Source organism: Carassius gibelio, chromosome A3 (assembly GCF_023724105.1).
Source record: "Carassius gibelio isolate Cgi1373 ecotype wild population from Czech Republic chromosome A3, carGib1.2-hapl.c, whole genome shotgun sequence".
Taxonomy (NCBI): domain Eukaryota; kingdom Metazoa; phylum Chordata; class Actinopteri; order Cypriniformes; family Cyprinidae; genus Carassius; species Carassius gibelio.
The window spans coordinates 9,005,678-9,029,638 of record NC_068373.1 but is presented as its reverse complement, the minus strand read 5'-3'; the positions used below and the strand labels follow the sequence as shown (position 1 = coordinate 9,029,638).

The window sequence follows — 23,961 nt, the reverse complement described above, 5'->3', positions numbered from 1 at the left end:
ATTTTCAAAGTGTGATAACACAGACCATTGCACACGAGTGATCTTTGCAACCACACTGACAAAGGTCACCAATATCCAAAATGACAACAGAATAATTTCTTTTTAATGAATGTGATGATAACAATGACAACAGCATGACATTTCGAAAGACATTAAATAACCACAATATCTGACGTACATCTTTGCGTGTGGGGATGGTGGCCATGGAGAAAAAAAAAAAAACATAAAATATATCTATAGTTAAAATATTTATCATATATAGTTTAATAGCATATAATTCTTATAAAGAAGCACAAATTACAGGTCCATCACATTCATGAATGACACTCATACTTTTCTAAATGCATGCAATTAATACAAAAAATGTATAATAATTGGAATACATCTTCTATTTTGTTATATATCAAAATTGCATATATTTATTAAATGTTGCTTCATTTGGAAGAGCCGGTTGTATCGTGTGTTAAAAGCTCTCTTGGATCAGCTTTCTATCAGTTGTTCTGTAATAGCGAACGTAAACCTCACAACACGACTGATATCAGATCAGTGCCCACGATCTGAGCGCGAGCCTCTGATTGACACACGTCAGACCAATCAGGTGCGGCGCGTCACACTGGCTCCCTGGCTCCACCAATAGGAAGACGCGGCGTTATAGTTATTGTCCTCGGGCCAATCAGAGCAAAGAAAGGGGACGGGAACGCAGCGAGTGGGTAGCAACAGTTGCCTGGGTGAGGACGAAGCGCCATAGCCACGGTAGCCGTGGTGACAAGAACCCAGCAACGAGAATCAACAACAACAACCCGATTCACTGACAAAAAAACATATTAAATCAAAATACGGCTGGAAAAGTCACTCGGAATAAGAGGTGATTCCGTTTCTTATTTTTCATATGAAGCCACACTATGTAGAAAATAGAAACAGGTGCGAGGATGCTGATATTCGTCGCGTCTATCGATGTCCGATAATAATTGTTAGTGAGCGGCTTTGCTAAGCGATCGTGTCGCGCTAGATGACAGGTAACTCTCTCAGGACAGACATTATTAGCTCAAGCTGCTCGTTGTTATGACCATATACGAGATAAGACTGTACAAAATGGCGGGTGTTGTTTGCAATAATCACACACCGCTGGAGACTCGGCACCCGTCCACAGCGTGCTGCTAGCGTTGCTATGGAGCCAGCTGTTACAAACGCTGTTGGCATAGTTACACCGACGACCACGTTGATAAACCTGCAGTTAATGCTGGATAAACCAGATAACTACCCCCTGTTCTTAACCTCCATATAACCACCACCCTGTTCTTAACCTTGGCCGACCAGTCCATGCTTATGGGATATGAAATAATATGATATGTAGTATAATGCGCCGAAATCGCATTCATGTGAGTCAGTGCTTTGTATATTTGCGATGCAAAGCGGCACATTGACTGCGCAGCTCGCACGTCCATGAGTAACGTTAGATTCTTTTGTGCTTTATATATAACGTGACAGAGTAATCCTGAGTTATGTCTTTATTAGAATTATTATGCTATTATATACATATTTATATTCATTTAAGTGCGTTTTTTTGTTTATTTGAACAAGTGATGCATGACAAAACAAGAAGTGCTACAATAAATTCAGTAGATATAAGAACATAAAAGGAAGTTATATGTATACAGGCTTGATGTGGAGATTATAGCATAACTGAATCAAACATTTGACTTATACATGACATTTTGACATTGATATCGATTTTTTTTTTAAATTGGCATTGGTACTTAAAGGTTTTATTAACAATATGATTGGATAGAAAAAAAATCTATTAATTTTGTGTGTGTGTGTGTGTGTCCAAGTCCCAGTTTGTGTTCTTTACAATGGTGTGTGCCCTTATTCATTTGCAAGCAGTCATCAGGTTACTGGTAATAGGACTCCAAACGCTCTGCCCTAACTTTCCCTCCACTTCTTTTTGCAGGCCCAACAATGGTTGTAGTCTTTAGGGCTTTTCTGGAGCCATATGGCTGTGCCAAGGCAGTACTTTACAGAAGTGATTAGTGATAATAACGAAAACCCAACTAACTTTGGTAGTGTTAGCCTATTATCTATGAAAAGCACCTTAATTATTATTGGTCATACTTTTCACCCAGTTCAGATCTCGTCCTACACTATTGGTGATTTGATGGCGATGGTGATTCACTAAACCTAGCGAATGATGATACCATCTTGTGCCTCAAAATCCAAAAGTCCTTGACTGTATTGAAAATGAACTTGGAGAAACCGATTAGATTTTAAAATTGCTTCCACTCAAATCAGTGCTTCATATCAACATAGTTATTTATTTGGTGAAAATCTGTGTAATAATTGGCTTGACTGTGCATTACTACTTCAAATATGCATCTTGTTTGAATTTATTAGCTGGGAACTTTTTTATTTCACAGAAGAATTGAGCTAATAGAATCAACATTTTCGTGTCCATTTAATTAAGTCAAGTCACCTTGTAATAAGTGAGATAATACGCATTGAGCCAGTTGTTATTGCAGAAACCCCCCCCGAAATGGTGATCAGGACCCTGTCGCAAAGTCTTACTGTATATATTGACTTATATTAAAGGCACCTATTGCCGTGGCAATACATCAAAATTCACCTTCTCCAATCATACAGCTGCATTGAAATGTAGTTTTTTAAATTTTCTTTTGTTTATTATATTGTATATATTATCATATGAAGCTCTGATTAATATTGTATTCAGTCCAGGGTTAACCCAATGGCAACTCCAGCATATGTGAGGGAGCTGCAGCAGACCTCCCAGCCTCAGGGAGGCGGTATTGCTCCCACATCAGGCCAGACTTCCACCGTGACGGCAGCTCCCCAACAATTCCTGGCTGAACTTCAGACTACAGGGGCCACGTCTTCAGCGGCCCCACCCACCGGCCAGACCACGTCCCCTCCCTCGCAACCACAGAAGAGCCAGGCAATTGCCCAGGCACCGCCCACACAATCCCCGCCCACTCAGACTCAATATGTCACAGCTGAGATTCAGAGCTCACCTACGCAGTCCAGCAGTCAGAATACACCACAGTACATCGTTGTCACAGTTACAGGTAAGAGTCGGTAAACATCTAAGAATTAATGACATGATATAGTCTCTGCTCAGACAAAATCAGATAAAACATCTTTACCCCCTCTGCTCCTTCCTGTAGAGGGTTCTCTTCATTCCAGTGACTCTGTGTCAGATTCTAGTCCTCCTGCTGCTGTAGTCCAAACTGGAGTTCCCACACAGGTGGTGCAGCAGGTGCAGACTGCCCAACAGGTAACATTAACCCTAAACCCTAAAGCTGCGCTTCCACACACACAGTAAAGCTGCCCGCACCACCACTCACCTAAACAACTTAAGAGTGCAGTGCAATAGGACAAAGGGTTAAATAAAGAAATAAATGAACATTTAGACTACTGTTGTATTCAGCACGGATGCACTGGTCTGATCAAAAGTTACGGCATTATTCAGCTTTGTTATCACATGAATAGGTGTTTAAAAATATAAAAAATGCCGATATTTGAAAAATGCCAAATATCTGCCGATATATCGGCATAGGCGTTATATCGGTCTACCACTATAGAAAAAGTTTTCTGAAGTTTAACAACTGTACATCCACAGGGAGCAACTCTATGTCCAAGTGTAACGCTGAATGATTTTTTTTGTTTTTTTCTTTAACGTGGTCTAACTGATTTAGGTTTCATCAGATCAGAAGAAGTGTTGTTGAAGCTTAGAAAACTGGGAGAGGATTTTTAAACACCCGGGCCTCAGTCAGTCCACAGATGGAGGAAATTCAGATCTGCTTGTTGTTTGAGCATGTTTGAATTTTGTAGAAGAGCAGTTCTTAGAAAAAGGCTTGCCCTGCAGTCCTCAAACGAATGAAACATGATGATTGAGGGATTTTTTACCCTGTACAACACTAGCGTTAATGGGAGGTCACCACAGAGAAAACCACCGCTCTCAAAAAACGTAGGTCATTTTAAATGCGTTAAAAACAAATTGGTAGTGATTTGCTAGAATGTCCCAAAGATTCTGGTAAATATACACAGAGCTAGATAACTAGTGGTCGACCGATATTGGTTTTTTAAGAGCTGATGCCCATATTTTGGAAAGCAGGATGGCTGATGGCCGATATAAAGCTGATAATTTTATTTAATATTCAAGAAATTTGAAATAATTTGAAAATGGATTAAAAAAATAAATGTTGATTATTTTCACTTAGTCGTTTCGACTAAGTTTACAAGATTTTTAAAACTAAATGTTCATTAGTCATTCAAAGATTTGTTTAGAATAGATTATATGAATGCATATTTCCTGAATGCTGATGGCAAATGAGAAAGTGTTATAATGCTTTCCTTTGTATTACTAATAAAATAAAAGCAATCGTTATAATGCTTTTTTTGTATACATTTTAATTTCTTTGTTAACACGGGTGTCAAACTCAATTCCTGGAGGGCTGGAGCCCTGCAGAGTTTTGTTCCAACACTGCTGCAGCACACCCACCATGTAGTTTTCAAATAAGCCTGGAGGACTTGATTAGTTGGATCAGGTATGCTTAATTAGGTTGAAGCTAAACTCTGCAGGGCTGTGGCCCTCCAGAAATTGAGTTTGACACCCCTGCTTTAACAGTTCTATCTGATTATAGACAGACTTCTGTCTGAGGTATGGACAAAACTGTTAACGACGACACTGTGTGTTCAGGTGCTACCGTTCTCAGTGCCATCAAAATAAAAGTCCCGCCACTACCGCATCATTTAAAAAAGAAAAACTTATCGGCCAATGCCAATATTTGAAAAACGGCAAATATCTGGCGATATATTGCCATGGTGATATATTGGTCAACCACTATTTATCGACCGATGCCGATATTTGAAAAATGCCAAATATCTGCCGATATAATATATTATCTATAATAGATATTATCGGCCTTGGCATTATATCGGTCGACCAGTAAAGATAACCTTTTCTGCAAGTTAACAACCGGCCATCCGCAGGGAGCAACTCTATGTCCAAGAGTACTGATGCAGACCTTGTAATGATGCACATCACGCAAAGACATAAGGTTTATTTTCCTTAGATTTAAATAAATTAATTTATTCAGTAAGGATGCATTCGATTTATTAACAAAATAAAAACATATATGTATTATAAAAGATTTCTATTTCAAATGAAAATATGTTTTGAACTTTCTGTTTATCAAAGAATCTGGAAGAAAATTCATTACATTTTTCACAAAAATGGAACTAAAAATGTAGTTTGCTATCACAGGAATAAATTACAGTTTAGTAAACAATAACACATAATTTTTTTTTATTTTAAATTGTAACAATTTTGCAATTTCTACTGTATTTTTGGTCAAATAAAATAGTCTTGGTGAGCATAAGAGATTTAAAAACAGTCTTATTGACTACCGTAATTTTGGAATGGTAGTGCACCTAAAACATACTTCAGGGTTCATTTAGTATTATTGTGCTTGTGTCTTGGTAAGGACGTTTACGCTTACAAATAGCATTAGAGAGGTACCCTATTCACAGCGAGCTGTGGTTTATTTATCCTTAAAGAGAAGGTTCTGAAAACAGGAGGGTTACGGAGGTAAAGCGTATCTGCCCCAAATACATTTTATTAGGCCACTGATTTGACTGAGATGAGTCTTTCTTTTATTTTAAACACAAGTGCTATTAATTTCTTCATACTAATTTGAGTGTCTGAGAAGCTTTGTTCTGTAACTTCCATTATTCTGTGAGAAGCAGCTTGTTCGGCAAGCTAATGTTTTTCATTTTCCCTGTGATCTATTAACAGAGGTCAGTAGTTCAAGCTACATCTCAGACAACGAAAACAGAGCCGGGCACCCAGCTGAATGTCACCAGCCTACAATCTGTGCACCTGACACAGGAGGTGAGCTCTCTCACTCATTTAAATATGTGTTATCATGTTAGTAAAGACTGGCTTTGCAGTTAAATTGATGCCTATGATTTCCAAGTTCTTTCTCTCTCTCTCTAAAATGCATTTTTATGTTACTCACATTTCATTTTCTAATGTTCACAATCACGTCATCTTGAATGTAATGCATTAAAGGAATAGTTCATGCAGAAATGTGGCTTAACTATTCCTTTAATGCCAAATTCATTAAGCAGACAGTCATCTAACCCTCTGACGGTTGCTTTCAGAGCCCTTTTATCACACAGAGAGGAAGTGATGCACAGAGAGAGGGTGAACTGAAGAGAAAGAGACAGATAGACGACTGTTTGGAGCATAGGGCAGCAGTAGTACTACTAGAGAAAAGCACTAACCCGTTTGGAGACAGTTTATCTTATGCATCTATTAATGGAGGTTTGCTGGATTGCTCATCCTGTTTTGCCCCATCTCTACCTGTCACCTTTTCACCCCTCACCTTCTCAGTACCTGTCATGTCAGTGGGCTGGGAGAGAGACAGGGTCTCCTACACCTCTGTTCCTGTGCCAGATGTGCAGTCTTACCTCTATGAGATGCCCTCTGCCCATAGCGTAGGTGACTTTAGTTAAAACACAGTGTTGTAGGTAAAGCTGTGGTCAGTCAGTGAGAGTGAGTTGACTGTTAGATCATTTAGTGCAGTGATTTCCAACCAAGGGTCTGTGGGGAGTCGATATTAAAAACAGTGAATATATAAATATAATAAGCACAAACTTGTTCAAAAGATATTTATTTTATCAGTAATATATTTTTATATTAAATATAAAAGCTAAATAACCTTTTAATAAACTTTTAGCTGTTTTCATCCCATCAAAAATATCCCATCTCAACTGAATCGATATCAAATATGCAGTTTGCTGATACTTAATTTCTCAAAAGTATATTTTTCACCTATTTTTCAGTATTGATTGTTTTTAGTTAAAAAGTTATTTTCCATTATATTAATAATAATATATTTTGTATTGTGTATAAGACTAAAAGGTTGGGAAACACTGATTTAGTGTACTGAATGTTGGGTTTTCTTTTTTTCAGCTTATCTATTATTTTTTATTGCAAATGAAGTTTGTTGCAGAACTGTGATCATGTCAATTGTGCCTTCTTGATTTGTGTATGGGTGTATGTGTGCTACAGGTACAGCAGCAGCTCCAACAGGTGCCAGTCCAGCATGTGTATACTAACCAGGTGCAGTATGTGGATGGAGCAGACGCTAACTACACCACCAGCACCATGTGAGTATTTACTGGAACCAACACTCAGCCCAGGCACTGTGCACATCTGCTGCAAGGCTTTCCGTGCTATACATACTTCCTGAATTAACAGTTCGCTTTTCTTTTTTTAAACCACTGTTAACCATAGGTTAAGCAAAGCTTCACACTTGTATTTTAAGAAAGGATTCGCAATGCTTTTTACTGTAGAATATGAATATCAATTGTGTTACCAAAGATATACAGTGTGAAACAATGTTGTGCTTGTTTAGAAACAGAGAGCCAAACATAAATACATGTTATATATGATTACAATTCAGATTCCTAACCCTTTTTGATATTCCCCCAGTCGTTCCAGCAGTTTCCCATACACCGAGGCCCCTCTGTATACCCAGACCACTGCTGGACAGTACTATGAGACCACCCCTGCCTCTGGGTCTGAGGCCACGTCCCCCGGCACCCCTCTCACCGTCTCTGTGACCACTGGATCCCCCGGCGTGTCCATGTTTGTGGCGGGGACGGGGCAGATCGTGGCCAATCCTACGACGGCGGCAGGGGGCGGAGTCACAGCTGTAGTGGCAACCACTGGGACGGTGGCCAATGGTTCTGGAGACTCCGGCGGCGAGGCTAACGGTAGCAGCGGGAGCTACGTGATTCAGGGCGGCTACATGCTGACCGGTAGCGGGACCGGCAGCAGCGGAAACGGTCACGGTTATCCGCACCCCACCCGTGCCTCTCCAGCCACCGTGAGTATAAACGAAGGCGAGGACAATAGCGTGCCGTCGGCAGACAAAAAGGTATGAGGACAGCAGGGGCGGGGCTTAGTCGTCACTCATCGCCACCCCTATTCCCGCCACCCAAATGAATTTAAACGCATGGTGATCTCATCGCTCTGTTCCACATGTCAGAGAGCACAGTGATACTGCCAAGTCCAAATCATTTCCAGGTTTATTCTATGAAGAAAGCATTCCGTTTTGATGATGACACGATCCGGTTGACATGTAGCCTGTCAGTGGTGCTTGCTAAGGCTTTCACTGTGCTGTCGTATTCATTGGTGAAAACATTTAAATTCAGTCCTAACCATATTCATAATATCCATGAGAGACAGATGGCCTTGTGTTCAACATGGTCCTATATGCAGCAGCCTTCCAGATCTGCTGCACATTTTATTGCAGAATACTTTTAGTTAAGGATTGAGGCATTCATGCATACTTGTCTTGTATGCCACGGCACGCAGAAACAGCTGTCGAGAGGCACACAGAGCTGTGAAAAAATGCAATCTGTATTTTTGCAGATTTATGACAAAAACATGGATGCGTACACTTGTTTGGAGTTTGGAGTCTGTAGAGTTAAAATGTATATGTTATGTCAATTATGTTATTTTAAGAGACTTTCAAAAACATGAAAAAAAAAAACTTGGTTTTCTGCCAACCTGAACATAACTGAAACCTTGAACTCCAAACAAATGCAAGACCAGAAACGTATCATTTTACCTCTAGAATATACGCTAACACAATCTACATACAATATTAAAAAAGACCTGTTCACAGCATTGTATGTTTTCTGAGCTGTCAAAATGACAATATCCATATGTCTACACATTGCTAAATTGTGCCATTTGTTGCAAATTTGAGTACATAATTTCACATTTAAAGTCAACGCAAACCCCCATTTCAGGTCCAAAACTACTACTACTTATCCAGTCAATTCATGATAATAAAATCAAGCACTGTCCAACATAGTTTTCCACTTTTAAATGAAGTAAAATGGGTTAGTGAATGAAGTTTGCTGTTGACTTTAAATGATTTACACCATGCAAGAGTGTATAATTACAGTGTATGCATGCAAAAGCATATGCATGGGTTTGCATTTGGGTGTTTGTCTATCTTAGGGCTTCTTTTAGCTTGTACTCTCTGTCTGAGAGTGTGTGTGTGGCTGTGTGTGTGTCTTATCCCGGCAGCTGTCCTCTGGCCCTCAGGTGCAGTGGTTGTTGGATAATTATGAGACAGCGGAAGGGGTGAGTTTGCCCCGATCTACTCTCTACTGTCACTACCTGCTGCACTGTCAGGAGCAAAAGCTGGAACCCGTCAACGCGGCGTCCTTCGGAAAGCTCATCCGCTCGGTGTTCATGGGGTTAAGGACCAGACGCCTGGGCACACGGTGAGAGAAAGCAGGTCACATGACATGTACTCTCTAACTGGGATGAAATGTATTTTAGCATTTTTGTCCAAGTTAAATAGATTGTCAGATGTTTTATTGATTATATGTTCAAATCATATAGACTGAATCGTAAAATCATTTATAAAATCTTATAAAACCCCTACTGACTCCAAACTTTTGAATGGTAATGTTGAGAATCATATTCATGCATATGTGGTTAGATGCCTCCGTGATCCTCTGGTTCAGGTCACGCAGGTGCATTAAAGCTTTCGTCTGGTGTTTGTTCCAGAGGGAATTCCAAATATCACTACTATGGACTGCGGATCAAAGCGAGCTCATCTCTGCTCCGTCTGATGGAGGACCAGCAACACCTGGCCATGAGGCAGCAGCCCTTCTCCCAGAAACAGAGGTGACACACGTGCTCTCTTTCATATCTTGCTCTGTCCGTCACTCCGGTTCCTGTGTTTCTCAGTCCGTCTGGTTCCGTCTCCCTGCAGGTTGAAGCCAGTACAGAAGGTGGAGGGAATCACGAACGGCATGTCGTCCGGATCGGGACAGCAGCAGCAGCAGCAGCAGAGCTCGGGTCTGTCGGACATCAGCACCCAGGTCCAGCAGTACCAGCAGTTTCTAGGTGAGTCATGACATCAGTGTGACATGTCAGAAGCGTAACCTGAGATGCATGTTCTAAAGGAAACGCTAATGTGGACCATTCAAGTGCGCTTTGTTTGGGACCACAATGCGGGTGCACAACTTATATTATTTGCTGTTATCATTGATGTTTAGATGCGTCCCGCGCTCTCCCAGAATTCCCTGATGTTGACCTGCAGGGTAGAGCTTTACCAGAGGGCATTGAGCTGGAACATCTTAAAAGCTTTCAGTTGCTCTACAGAGAACACTGCGAAGTGAGTCTTCGGCATCACAATGAATATCTGTGTAGAAGCTAAATATCCTTTCAGGTTGATTTTTTTTTACTGGTCTTGTGTTCATCTGCAGGCCATTCTGGATGTGATGGTCAACCTTCAGTTCCCATTGGTGGAGACTCTTTGGAAAACATTTTGGAGGTTCAGTGAGAGTCAGACAGGAGACTCAACAACACTAGCTGTGTATGTTTGCTTGACAGCGCAACAAACTCCTTTAGACCAGCACTACATATCAAGGTTTTCACAGTTTTGTGCTTTCAGGAGGATTTTATTGCTTCTACTGAGCAATAGAGCATCAAGTAAACCTGTAAAGCCTGACATATGAAATAATTGTCCTATATATATTTGTATTTTTTTATTTTTTTATGTAAGAGTTAATTGAACTTCATATGAAAAATTAAGAAATCTAAAAAAGGTGTTTTTTACATAAGCCTTTTTACATAAAATGCATATCAGTATCAGTTGTGTATCAGTATATCTCCCTTAGTAAGATGATATTTAAAGGGGCCATGACGTTTTTTATTTTATTTTGTTCCCTGAGGTGTAATCATAATATTACTATTAAGTTTTTTGGATGAAAAACATTCAAATTTGAGTGATTTATGACCTTTTCCGACTCTTGTTACTCATCCGCTGACTGAAAAAAATCTGTTTTGGGTGTTTTCCCTTTAGGAGGTCAGTGTAGCCACCCACTTTTAGGATTAACATTCATTACCGCCATTACTGTTTTAGAAAAGGTCAGCCAGTATCTTACATACTGCAATTTTTTCTCAACACAGTCAATGGTGAAATGTACTGAACACACATAAATTAGGGGAAACTGAATCCTTTTTTGCAGTATCTACAAACACGAAAATACAAAATAGGCATAGCTGTCTTGCTCTAGAGGTGGTCATATGCAAAGACTGTGCCCAGGTGACATCACCTCGTCCCTCGGATGCAAAACAAGCCGCTTTCTGAGGCTTATTACATAAATGTTTTTTTATTGATGATGAGGACATTTTAAGTGATGAAACTTGCAGGATGTATAAGCAGGAAAGGCCACTTCTGTGTCAAAGGATCAAGAGAAATGTGGTTTCACATGGTTTGATCATGTTGATAAATTAGAGGCCTTATGAATTTGCTTATCAAATATGATAGAGTGGGCTTTATAGGGTTAATGAATAATAAAACAACACACTTGATCTGTTTTCTTTGGCTATCTTAGACATGATGAGTCTGAGAAGCGGCTGCCCAAGTCATGTTTGGTAGTGCTCTGTAAATATGATCCAGTGCTCCGCTGGAGTCGTGACTGCGACAACACACTGTACCAGGGCCTGGTGGAGATGCTCATCCCAGACGTGCTGAGACCTATTCCCAGTGAGTTCTCTCAATACAGATTTACTTATTACTATGCAGCAGTATGTGCCAGAGACCACTGGTGGTGATCCATCAGGCGAGTCACATGTTCCCAAGAGTGGTCTATTTTGGATGTGGGTTAACATTCAGGCTGCTGAGGTGAACCGTCCATATATTTTGCTGAAGTATCTTAATTGTTTCTCCAGGTGCCTTAACACAAGCCATCCGAAACTTTGCGAAAAGTCTTGAGAGCTGGTTGACTAACGCCATGATGAACATTCCCGAAGAGATGGTTCGCGTGAAGGTCAGTGATCGCAACAAATCATTAACGTTTAGCAACGACTGGTTCACCCCAAAATAAAAGTCTGCTGAAAATGTACTCACCCTCAGGCCATCCAAGATGTAGATGAGTTCATCAGAACAGATTTGGAAAAATGTAGCATTTCCACACTTGCTCACAAATGGATCCTCTATGGTGAATGGGTGCCGTCAGAATGAGAGTCCAAACAGCTGATAAAAACATCACAATAATCCACATCAACTGTTTCTTGAGCAGAAAATCAACATATTAGAGGACGGATCATGTGACACTAAATATCCATCACAGGAATAAATTACAATGTAAAAATAATAAAATAATTTATCATTATATATATATATATATATATATATATATATATATATATATATATATATATATATATATATATATATATATATATATATATATATATATATATATATATACAGTGGGGCTCGAAAGTTTGGGCACCCCTTGCAGAATCTGTATGAGTAATATGAAATATGAGTAATTTTCAAAAAATAAGAGAGATCATACTAAATGCATGGTATGTTTTATTTAGTATTGTCCTGAGTAAGATATTGTACATAAAAGATATTAACATTTAGTCCACAAGACAAAAAAAATTGCTGAAATTATTAAAATAACCCCCTCAAAAGTTTGGGAACCCTTGGTTCTTAATACTGTGTTCTGTTACCTGATGATCCTCGACTGTCTTTCTGTTTTGTGATGGTTGTGCATGAGTCCCTTGTTTGTTCTGAACAGTTAAACTGAGCAGCGTTCTTCAGAAAAATCTTTAAGCTCCTGCAGATTCTTCAGTTTTCCAGTATCTTTATATATTTGAACCCTTTCCAGCAGTGACTTTATGATTTTGAGATGCATCTTATCACACTGAGGACATTTGAGGGACTCAAACACAACTATTAAAAAAGATTCAAACATTCACTGATGCTCCAGAAGGAAACAAGATGCATTAAGAGCTGGAAACTTTCAGAATTTGAAGATCAAGGTAAATTGTACCTAATTTGTGTACCGGGAAACATACAAGTATCTTCTTTTGCTTACGAAGGGCAGAACTAAATGGAAAACAATTATATTTCAACAAAATAAGAAAAATTTGGCCATCTTCATCGTGTTCAAAAGTTTTCACCCCCCAGCTCTTAATGCATCTTGTTTCCTTTTGGAGCATCAGTGAATGTTTGAATCTTTTTTAATAGTTGTGTTTGAGTTCCTCAAATGTCCTCAGTGTGATAAGATGTATCTCATAAAGTCACGGCTTGTTACAGTATATTACATCATATCACTGATCAGCCACCTTGAATTCTGGTTATCTACACCATCTGCACTGCATTTTCTACATTACTCAACCACTACAGTCAATACCACAAAACTTCTGTTTTCTGAATGACTAATGATAGTTAGTGCTGACGGAAAGCTAAAAGTGTGCTCGTGACATACAGTCAGGTGCGCAGTACTCAACTAGGGGAGTTTGAGAGTGTTCATAGACTTGAAAACTTTCCCTAATTAATTTTGTTTGGGAAAATGCAAAGGTCACATCATCTGCATTAAGAAAGAAACTTTTTTTACTCCTATCTTTTAAATCAATTTTAATAGCAACACAAAATCCCTAGTTAGATGCATCTTAGAATATTAAAGATTTGAATATTTCATCTACTTCTAATTGCCTCCTTTCTCTGGTCTGTGTTTAGGTGACGTCTGCAAGTGCGTTTGCTCAGACCCTGCGCAGGTACACCTCTCTAAACCATCTGGCCCAGGCAGCTCGTGCTGTACTGCAAAACACGGCACAGATCAACCAGATGCTCAGCGACCTCAACCGAGTGGATTTTGCCAATGTGCAGGTGTGTGTGTGACTGGACGAATCCCTCACATCCCAGTCAGAACACTGCATTAACGAGGGCTGAACTAGAGCTTTCATCTGTCACCCTCTGAGATGAACTCACATTTCAGCATGCATGTAGGTGTTTGTGGTCTGTGCAGCTGTCAGGGGAACGGAAAAACATCTAAGGGTTTAGCATAACCAACAATTTGTTTCCTTGAAAGTCATTTAAAAGTCATACTCATTTATGCTGAGTATGTCAGTAGTCATTTAGTAGATGATAAAGGGGTAGTCCACCCAAAAATAAAAATTTTTTTCACCATTTACTCTCCCTCATGTTGTTCAGACATGTATGACTTTTTGCCTGCACTACATACAAATATTTTTTGAAGAATTTTGGTCCAAAACATTTCTGTTTCCATTGATTTCCCATTGAAAGTCAATTGGAACTGAAACTGTTCGGTTACCAGCATTGATTTACAATATATTTTTTTTCATTTTCCACACTAAAAAGTAATTCATACACAGGTTTGGAACAACATGGGAGTGAGTAAATAATGCTAAAATGATTTTTTCATTTTGGCTGGAATATCCCTGTTTAAAAAGGGAACAATCCTAGGTAAGGTGTCTTAGATTTGGATCAACCCTTGTGGGATTCAAAATATTTTTTGGTTACATTTTAGTCATAGCTTTAACCGCTTTGCCTAACCAAAAAGGGGCCATATTGAGCCATATCTACAGGCCAGAATATCATGAAGATATGAGAGTAATGTCTAGATTATTTTACTGTTTGTTAACCTTTATGTCGTCTTCCAAAAAAATGTTAGGTCTGGTATTGGTCTCAAACTTACTGACTTTGCTCACACGGGGTATAACAGCTTCCCCCTAAAAATGACCAATCACTTCCAAAAAGAAATACAAAACCGGTGCTAGTTGAAAGAAAACAAATGATTAAATCCGAGATTTGGTAATAATGTAGCACAAGCCATTTTTAAAAGGCTGTTGATTTTTGACTGGGGACACTTGATTAGGTAAAGGGTTCTCAGCACAGCACACAGGTTAATGGATATTTGGTTGAGTTGATGTTTGTGAATCCCCATGCACTCTCACTTTAGGAGCAGGCGTCCTGGGTGTGCCGGTGTGAGGATCGGGTGGTGCAGCGGCTGGAGCAGGACTTCAAACTGACCCTCCAGCAGCAGAACTCTCTGGAGCAGTGGGCAGCCTGGCTGGACGGCGTGGTCTCGCAGGTCTTAAAGCCGTACCAGTCTAGCACTGCCTTTCCAAAAGCAGCTAAACTCTTCCTGCTGAAATGGAGCTTTTACAGGTGAGCCTCGAAAGGTCGTACTAACACTAGGTTTGTGGACACCACATGGGATTTGTTCTCTGGGAAAGACTAGAGCATGTTGTGACACAGCAGTCTACAACATCTACTATCTACAGTTGATTCCAGTCTGATCTTAGCATGTCGCTAAGCTAACAACATGATGCATTGCACAATACTGAGTGTTTAGTTAATTTTGCTGTTTGTAACCGTCTTCACATTGCGTGCTAGGTTTTAGAAAAGTTGTAATGACTGATGGAGCCAGTAACTGTAATGTCAAAGATGGTTCTCTCTTTTACTCATCCTTTTCTGCATCTCACCCACCCCACTGCTCTCTTCGTTCTTACACTTCCTGTATCTTTTCTCTGTTCTCTCGTTAGTTCTATGGTGATCAGAGACCTGACTCTCCGCAGTGCTGCAAGCTTCGGCTCATTTCACCTAATCCGGCTGCTTTATGATGAGTACATGTACTATCTGATAGAGCACAGAGTTGCCCAGGCCAAGGGCGAAACTCCCATTGCTGTCATGGGAGAGGTACAAACACACACACACACACACACACACACACACACACACACACACACACAATTCTTTACCTAATCTCAGACACACTTCTCCTTTTAGTGAGTGAGACACACAGACGTGCATCACTCTTCTCATAACAGGATATTAAACTGAGGAACTGTGAAAGATTCTGACTGTAGCGTCTTAAACGTCATAATTCTCTCCTTTGCTCTTTAAGTTTGCAAGTCTTGGTCGGAGTTTGAATCCACTAGATCCTGATAAAGGTAAGTCATTTTGCACACAAACACCAATCACATAATAATGGTTTCTTCTTTATTCAATAAAAAAAAAAAAAAAAAAAAAACTTCCCAAGGCACCCTAGAACCCACATAGGAATGCACTAAAAACTAAGAAAACCACACACAAACAGACGAGAAACTAACCACAATTTAACCAACCAATAAAAAGTTTAAATTAAATTAAATTAAACATTTTTTTATAAATATAAGTAAAACGCATTGAATTTGTAATAATAAAATGTATATGTGTTTAAAATGAATTAATAATTATTTTCAGTAATTTTTTTACTGTAACTTTAAAATAAATAAAAAATCTGAAATGGATTATCAATATTTTTTAAAGAAGATAAAAATATTTATAAAAATACATTTAATTTATAATTTAATAATACAAAATAATAAGTGTATTTAAAATTGTGTTTTTTTTTTACAGAAATTAATAATGTAAGTTCCATTTTAATGTAATTTTAATGTAATAATAAAAAATATCAAATGTATTATCAATATAAAAAAAGATATTGTATACAAAAATACATTGATTTGGTAATAGTAATAAATATATATATTTTTGAAGTAATTATTATTTTCACTAATGTATAATGTCATTTCAAGTTAATGCTCATTTTAAAATAATAAAAAAATATCACTTGGATTATAAATGTGACCAGTGCTGGAAAATGAGTCCGATTGCGCATAGGCTTTTGAGCTACAGGCAAAAAAGTAGATTTTTTTTTACGTTTTTATTTTTATTTTAAGGTTTCTACAAAAATGAGTTCATTGAGCCCTCGTCTAGCAATCCCAATGCTCCAGATAATAATTAGATATAATTAGAATAGATTTTTAATTACCTTTATTTGTACATTTTCTCCACTCGCTCCTCAGACTGTCATCAGATGCGCGTGTGATTCCGATAAATATTCATATATACTTATATAATTTGACTATTCACGCAAACATAATCTGATACATATTAAGTGAACATTTGGGGAACTGTTGGGGAAAAACATCTGATGTGTAACATTATATTAGAAAACTTGATTTTTCTGAAAATTTACTTTGCGGACTCTATCAACTTCAAATGGATGTAGTATAAAAATTAGTTAAACAATTTTTTTTTTTGAAATTTTGCTCATTGTGACTCATTTTGCCAACACAGGTCACAAATGTTGTTTCACTACTGAGAAATCAGTATTTTGTAACCAGTGTTTGGGGTAACGCATTACAAGTAAAGTGAGTTATGTAATCAGATTACTTTTTTCAAGTATTCATTACACTTTTATATTTGCTATAAACAGAACTTCTTATATTAAAAGCAATCAAGCCCTGCTCATATTTAAAAAGTAATGCGAAAGTAACACATTACTTTATGTGTAATGTAACTAAGTAACGTAATTAGTTACTTTTTTAGGTAGTAACGCAATATTGTAATATTGTAAAAGAAACTTTCCTCTACACTGTTTATAACTGACAGTCTCTATTTGTCTCTGTGTCTCAGAAGAGGAAGAGGAGGAGGAAGAAGACAGCGACGATGAGTGTCAGGAGTTGTCTCTGCAGTCTGATGGGGGCGCTATGGGGGATGAATCTCTAGAACCGCCCGCTAAGCTGGCCCGAACCGACCAGAGAGTGCTGTTCACCACAGGAAGCATGGATAACTAAGAACTTAAATACATACACGCACATAAGCACACACACATTTGCACATACAAGCACACACTCCACATAATCCTCATCTGTCATTCATGAACTTAAACCAACACATGCATCTAAAAAACAAGTGCTGCAGCTTACATATGATCACAACATTTCAGATGTTTGTACTGTATGTACATTTCCAAGCCTGTCGACGTCTCAAATGCAGAGATACACAAGTGCTCACTGAAACACAGAGACACAAATAGAGCCGCCCTCGCCCTCACACACTCATATCATATCAAGATCTTTGACTGGGTGCTCTTGGATCTAAATCTGATTCTGTCTCTAATAGCTATTAAGAGTCGTTGGCGATGGACTGAACTCTGATTGGCTACTGAAACCTGAACGAAAATATCAGTCAAGGTTTTTTTTTTTTGACCTAAAAGGGTTGTTAGTGAGAAAAGATGGACTGTAAGTGTGTTTGTTGTGTGTTGATGTATACTTTTCTGCCTATCCGTGTGTTGTTGGTGTGATTGTGAGTGACCTTACCGTTTTTATCTGCTAGCGTGAACGCGTGTGTTTTTGTGCATGTGCGAACGACCGTCTGTGGCTCTCAAGAAGTGTTGATAGTTGTTTTCGTCAGTGGTACCTTTTTTAGTTCTTGATGCCTTCAGCGACTGCCATATCGTTAATTGTTTTAAGCATATTATAGCCCGGCTCTTTAAAACCCTTGAGTCTATAGGTGTACGCAGCTGGGTTGTGTATTGTTGATTTTTAGGGCTAGTCTATACATACCTCTGCAAATGACAGCAGTTTGCCAGAAATAAGAAGGGAGTTTTTTTCCCCAGTATGTTTTTCCTCTCTTTTTTTAAATGGTTTTTATAACATTAATTGACCTATTTTGTTGCACTTTTTCCTCCTGCCAAACGTCGTCCTGAGATTGGTACAAGACATTAAATGTTTCTGTGCTTACATACGTTTTTCTATGGTCACGAAGTGACAATCTTGATGTGTACAGCGTTGTCTCACACTGTTTAGTGTATATTTGATGGTTTGCTGTGTATTTGAGATTTGGGTCAAGATGTTTTACTAGAACCCTTCAGACAAACTTGACACCATTGCCCTTAGTAGCTAGAAGATGTAAAAGGTAGAGAGCGAAACGATCTTTCAGCCATTTCCTTCTCAAGACTCTTTGGTTGAATTAGTTACTTGTGTTTGTGGCGTATTCAATGATCAGTTTGAGAGACCTACAGTACATTAAAACTTAATATCTCAAATATAAACATATATAAACTATGATTATTTCTGCTGTATATCTGAGCATTGCACAAGATGCTGACTGATCTCAGACCAGCATGATGATTTTCTTTCCCACAGGAAACATATCAGAAGATCTGGAGATCCTCTCTTTATGACAGCCATTTTCATAACAAAATGAATTTCCCTGTTCACATTTTTTTGAAATCATTTCCATTTCCTGCTCAAAAAAAAAAAAAAAAAAAAAAAAAAGCAAAACAAAACCAAGTGTGGCAGTGTTTTGAGTAATCTGTCACGAGAATGGTTGTGCCTTTGCAGTTATCAAATAAAATCCAGATGTTTTTAATTTAAAATGAATTAATAAATTAATCATTTCTAAAATTGTGAATTGTTTCAGATATGTAGTTGGATCTAGTTGCATTTGTGTGTGTGTGTGTGTGTGTGTGTGTACTCTTGAAACCTGTGGGGTTTCACACCTCATTGTTATGAGTTGTCAGTGCCATATTAACTGCAGTTTGGTGTGTGACATCCTGTTGAAAAACATCAAAAGTGACGATGAGACAGCGCATGTGGTAATGAGAGGTTTATGCATTTACTTGCCAAGGTACTTTCCTGTCAGACTGTCACATTATGTACCTCTTAGACATTTCTGAGAAAAGCAGCACATCAGTATCGAGAAAAGGCAAAGCCTTTGTACCCTTGATGGTACAAAGAACCGACAAAAGAAAAGTGACTTCCTTTCAGAAATGAACTAAATGTATGTTTTTATATATTTATGAATTACGTATTGCATACTACTACTACTCCAAAAGTTTGGTTGCATTCATTTGATTCAAATTACAGTAAAACAGTAATATTAGGAAGTATTACAATTTAAAATAACTAAATAAAATTTATATTTATATAATATAAATATATATTATATATATTTTAAAATGTAATTTATTCCTGTGATACAAAGCTGAATTTTCAGCATCATTCCTTCAGTCTTCAGTGTGTCACATGATCCTTCAGAAATCAGTCTGATATGCTGATGTGGAGCTCAAGAAACATGATCTTATTTTAAATATTGAAAACAGTTGTGTTGCTTAATATATATATATTTTTTTTCAAGATTCATTGATGAAAAAGAACAAAGATCGAAAGAACAGCATCATCTTTATTTTTTACAGCACTTTATACAACAGAAACAGTTTCTAAGCAGCTTGATGGTATTAAAAAGGAAAGTAACAAAGATGCAACTCAGTTTTCAATGCAAAGGGACTTGTTCCCTCTAGATACCTTTGTGGTTAGCACTGCAGGAATGATTGCAGTAGAGAGAAGTTCAGAAGGTCATGTGGAAACTTTCAGTCAGACCACAAAGAGCTTGCTTTGAAAATCTGCAGTCTTCCCAAAAGTTCACCCTGGCATTAGTGGTTTCCTTCGCTGTTTGCTCGCCTGTATCTTTCCCAGGCCAATCAACTTGATTTTCTTAATAGTTGTTAGGAGGAAGGTGTTCTGAAATCTAAAAACAAATTTTTCATTCACACACGTTTATCACAGGTACTCAGGGGAGCTTCAATGTGCCATCAATAGGGGGCAGAATAATACTGCTTTTTGTTGTGTTTTCAACGTTGGCACGCACATCAACAAGTAGCAGGACATTATTATCAGACATCAGACACCACAGTGAGCTGGTGTATTTAATTTGAATTGTACACTCATAAAAATAAAGGTTCTTTATTGGGATCAATGAAGAACCTTGAACTCTTTTCATTGCACAAATCATTCTTTATAGTCGTCATTTTATTTTATTAAATATTCTTCACACTAAAGTTCCCAATTGAAGCACTATACACTATGCACTTATTCTGTACTATATGTAATCAACCGTCTAGGGTATGAATCAAGCTAAAACAGTTGACTGAAGGGTCCAACATTCCACAATTTGTTTACCCAGTTAAACCCAGGTACATTATCCAGGGATTTGAAGTGCACTTTTTCATTTTGGAATTGTGGAATGGGGATTTTTTATTTATTTATTTGACTTCACTTGGTGCAAAGTGCAACTTCTTTGCATGAGCTTGCGTTTCAGGTCTCCTGTATTCGCATGCATATGAATGCAAGTCCCTGGAATGAAAAGTGTGATGTGGCCAGCCCTTGAGAGTGTACAACAAGTTTAAATAAGTGCACAGATGAAGTATCATCTGGTCTGGCACCTTCAAACAGCTCCAGTGCTTGGCTTGCAGCTGTTCGCACAGATGTTTAATAACATAACTGATTTCTATTCCTCAGGACTGGATGAAAGTGACTGAACTTGAGAAACGTGACACTGACCAACAGTCTCTGTCACAACAGCTGCAGATGTAGATGTTATTCATCTCGAAGAGAACATTTCACCAGACAGCTTCTGAACCAGTGTCTTTAATTATAGCTGTACTTCAGGGTTATTACCAATGACTAAAACGTTAATTTAAATTAAAATGGAATATGTATATATATATATATATATATATCTCAGTATATCAATGATGCTAAAATAACACTGCTGTTCTTCTGAGTGTAATTGTGCTTCTTGCTTCCTAAAACGAACACTGTGGTCACTTTTATTCATTTTCATATGCACCTGTTAACCTGGACGAAAAGTGGTACTGTAGATGCAGCTCAAGAAATGTAAAATGTTGAGGAAAAACAAAGATGATTTGCAGAATAGAGGAAGAGGGCATCGGAGAGAGGAAGGGGCAGGTTTGAGGACGTAAACTGAGCTGCTGTTCAATACTCAGAGACTTCTGCCTATATTTGGACGTCTCCCCTGAGATCTGGTCCGTGCCAAGTTCTCTTCCCCCCTCCTTTTCTCGTTTTCCGTCAATCCCTGACTAATAATACACAAACGAGTTACTAGGAGTGCTACTTGGGTATTGAGAGATGTATTCCTCTGGTGCTCGTCAGCTAGGAGATACAAAATGTTTCCCAAATAAACAATAGTTCTGAAGCACTCACAAGGAATATAAATTAAAAAGCCTTTATTTAAACTTGGCTATCCATTAAAAACATGCCAACAAGGCTCTGTGGCCATCTTCATGGCAAATTCTAAATGGCAGTCTGTAGACTGCATGCTATACAGGTGCTGGTCATATAATTAGAAAAAAAGTTGATTTATTTATTTTAATTTTGATGTTTATAACTGACAACTAATGAAAATCCCAAATTCGGTATCTCAGAAAATTTGAATATTGTGAAAAGGTTCAATATTGAAGACACCTGGTGACACACTCTAATCAGATAATTAACTCAAAACACCTGCAAAGGCCTTTAAATGGTCTCTCAGTCTAGTTCTGTAGGCTACACAATCATGGGAAAGACTGCTGACTTGACAGTTGTCCAAAAGACGAACATTGACACCTTGCACAAGGAGAGCAAGACACAAAAGGTCATTGCAAAAGAGGCTGGCTGTTCACAGAGCTCTGTGTCCAAGCACATTAATAGAGAGGTGAAGGGAAGGAAAAGATGAGGTAGAAAAAAGTGTACAAGCAATAGAGATAACCGCACCCTGGAGAGGATTGTGAAACAAAACCCATTCAAAAATGTGGGGGAGATTCACAAAGAGTGGATTGCAGCTGGAGTCAGAGCTTCAAGAACCACTACACACAGACGTATGCAAGACATGGGTTTCAGCTTCACATTCCTTGTGTCAAGCCACTCTTGAAAAACAGACAGCGTCAGAAGCGTCTCGCTTCAAAAAGGACTGGAGTGCTGTTGAGTTGTCCACTGTTATGTTCTCTGATGAAATTTTGCATTTCCTTTGGAAATCAGGGTCCCAGGGTCTGGGGGAAGAGAGGAGAGGCACACAATCCACGTTGCTTGAGGTCCAGTGTAAAGTTTCCACAGTCAGTGATGGTTTGGGGTGCCATGTCATCTGCTGGTGTTGGTCCACTGTGTTTTCTGAGGTAAAGGTCAACACAGCCGTATACCAGGAAGTTTTAGAGCACTTCATGCTTCCTGCTGCTGACCAACTTTATGGAGATGCAGATTTAATTTTCCAACAGGACTTGGCACCTGCACACAGTGTCAAAGCTACCAGTACCTGGTTTAAGGACCATGGTATCCCTCTTCTTAATTGGCCAGAAACTCGCCTGACCTTAACCCTATAGAAAATCTATGGGGTATTGTGAACAGGAAGATGCGATATGCCAGACCCAACAATGCAGAAGAGCTGAAGGCCACTATCTCTCACAGCCGCCTGGGCTCTCATAACACCTGAGCAGTGCCACAGACTGATCGACTCCATGCCACGCCGCATTGCTGCAGTAATTCAGGCAAAAGGAGCCCCAACTAAGTATTGAGTGCTGTACATGCTCATACTTTTCATTTTTATACTTTTTAGTTGGCCAAGATTTCTAAAAATCCTTTCTTTGTATTGGTCTTAAGTTATATTGTAATTTTCTGAGATACTGAATTTGGGATTTTCCTTAGTTGTCAGTTATAAACATCAAAATTAAAAGAAATAAACATTTGAAATATTAGTCTGTGTGTAATGAATGACTATAATATGCAAGTTTCACTTTTTAATTGGAATTACTGAAACTTTTTGATGATATTCTAATTGTATGTCCAGCACCTGTATATCTGCATGACCTAGAAGCACGGTTGTTCGTCTTCACAGGTATCACCTGACAAAGAGCAATTACAACAAGTTACTTTAGATAAGACAAGTCACATTTTCAATATATTACCAACTTTTCCACATGACGCGGAAGAACACGCGCTTTTCGTGTGCGGATTTCACGTGCACGTGCCTCTCTGCCTCCTCTTGATCTTTCTCCTGTTGGTCCTGTGGGCCCTTCGGTGTTCTGGCATGTGAAACACCTCGGCCAAGTCGTGGAGAGAGAGAGCATATGGCCATCTCTGCCTCTCTCTCTCATTCTCTCATCCCGACATGTGTGTCCTCCTCCGCCCAGCGGCCACCTGCGACTGTGAGTCTTCAAAAAAAATAAAAAAACTGGGTGGTTTTCAGGCGGCAAGGAAGTTGACCGGAAGTTGAAGTCGGCCGGGTGCCGCCATCTTGTAGCAGAACTTCACTTGTGTTAGCATCCCATTGACCGCCCATTCATTTTTGCGTCACTTTGACAGTGAATACCTTTACATCTGAGGCATTTAAAGACTCCATTTGGCCATTATTTATTTCTAAAGATACACGACAATGTATAAAGGGCATAATTACATTATGGCCCCGTAGAAACAGTTTTGTA

General features: G+C 38.7%; 1 protein-coding gene across 5 annotated transcripts; it reads left to right on the top strand.

The window, feature by feature from the left end:
- Positions 1-708: 708 nt before the first annotated feature.
- Positions 709-19,121, top strand: LOC127941465 (MHC class II regulatory factor RFX1). Of its 5 annotated transcripts, none has more exons than XM_052536555.1 (18): positions 709-865; positions 2,726-3,077; positions 3,177-3,286; positions 5,810-5,905; positions 7,091-7,188; positions 7,514-7,910; positions 9,143-9,324; positions 9,614-9,733; positions 9,822-9,955; positions 10,108-10,226; positions 10,318-10,427; positions 11,452-11,603; positions 11,789-11,886; positions 13,593-13,742; positions 14,836-15,044; positions 15,422-15,575; positions 15,784-15,829; positions 17,340-19,121. In XM_052536555.1, the coding sequence occupies exons 2-18, from the start codon at positions 2,741-2,743 to the stop codon at positions 17,498-17,500; spliced, it is 2,673 nt and encodes an 890-aa protein (XP_052392515.1). In that variant the 5' UTR covers positions 709-865; positions 2,726-2,740; the 3' UTR covers positions 17,501-19,121. The 5 variants fall into 5 exon arrangements, with proteins under 5 accessions (XP_052392515.1, XP_052392507.1, XP_052392499.1 ...); XM_052536547.1 differs by having other exon boundaries at positions 9,125-9,324; XM_052536539.1 differs by having other exon boundaries at positions 7,514-7,961.
- The last annotated feature ends 4,840 nt before the right edge of the window (positions 19,122-23,961 follow it).

What these genes read in the sequence shown, in the direction of transcription:
- LOC127941465 (XM_052536523.1), top strand. Translation starts at nt 2,741, where the DNA reads ATGGCAACTCCAGCATATGTGAGGGAGCTGCAGCAGACCTCCCAGCCT. An exon ending in ACCAGACGCCTGGGCACACG is followed by an intron (nt 9,325 to 9,613) that starts GTGAGAGAAAGC and finishes TGTTTGTTCCAG; the next exon opens with AGGGAATTCCAAATATCACT. An exon ending in GACTCAACAACACTAGCTGT is followed by an intron (nt 10,428 to 11,451) that starts GTATGTTTGCTT and finishes TGGCTATCTTAG; the next exon opens with ACATGATGAGTCTGAGAAGC.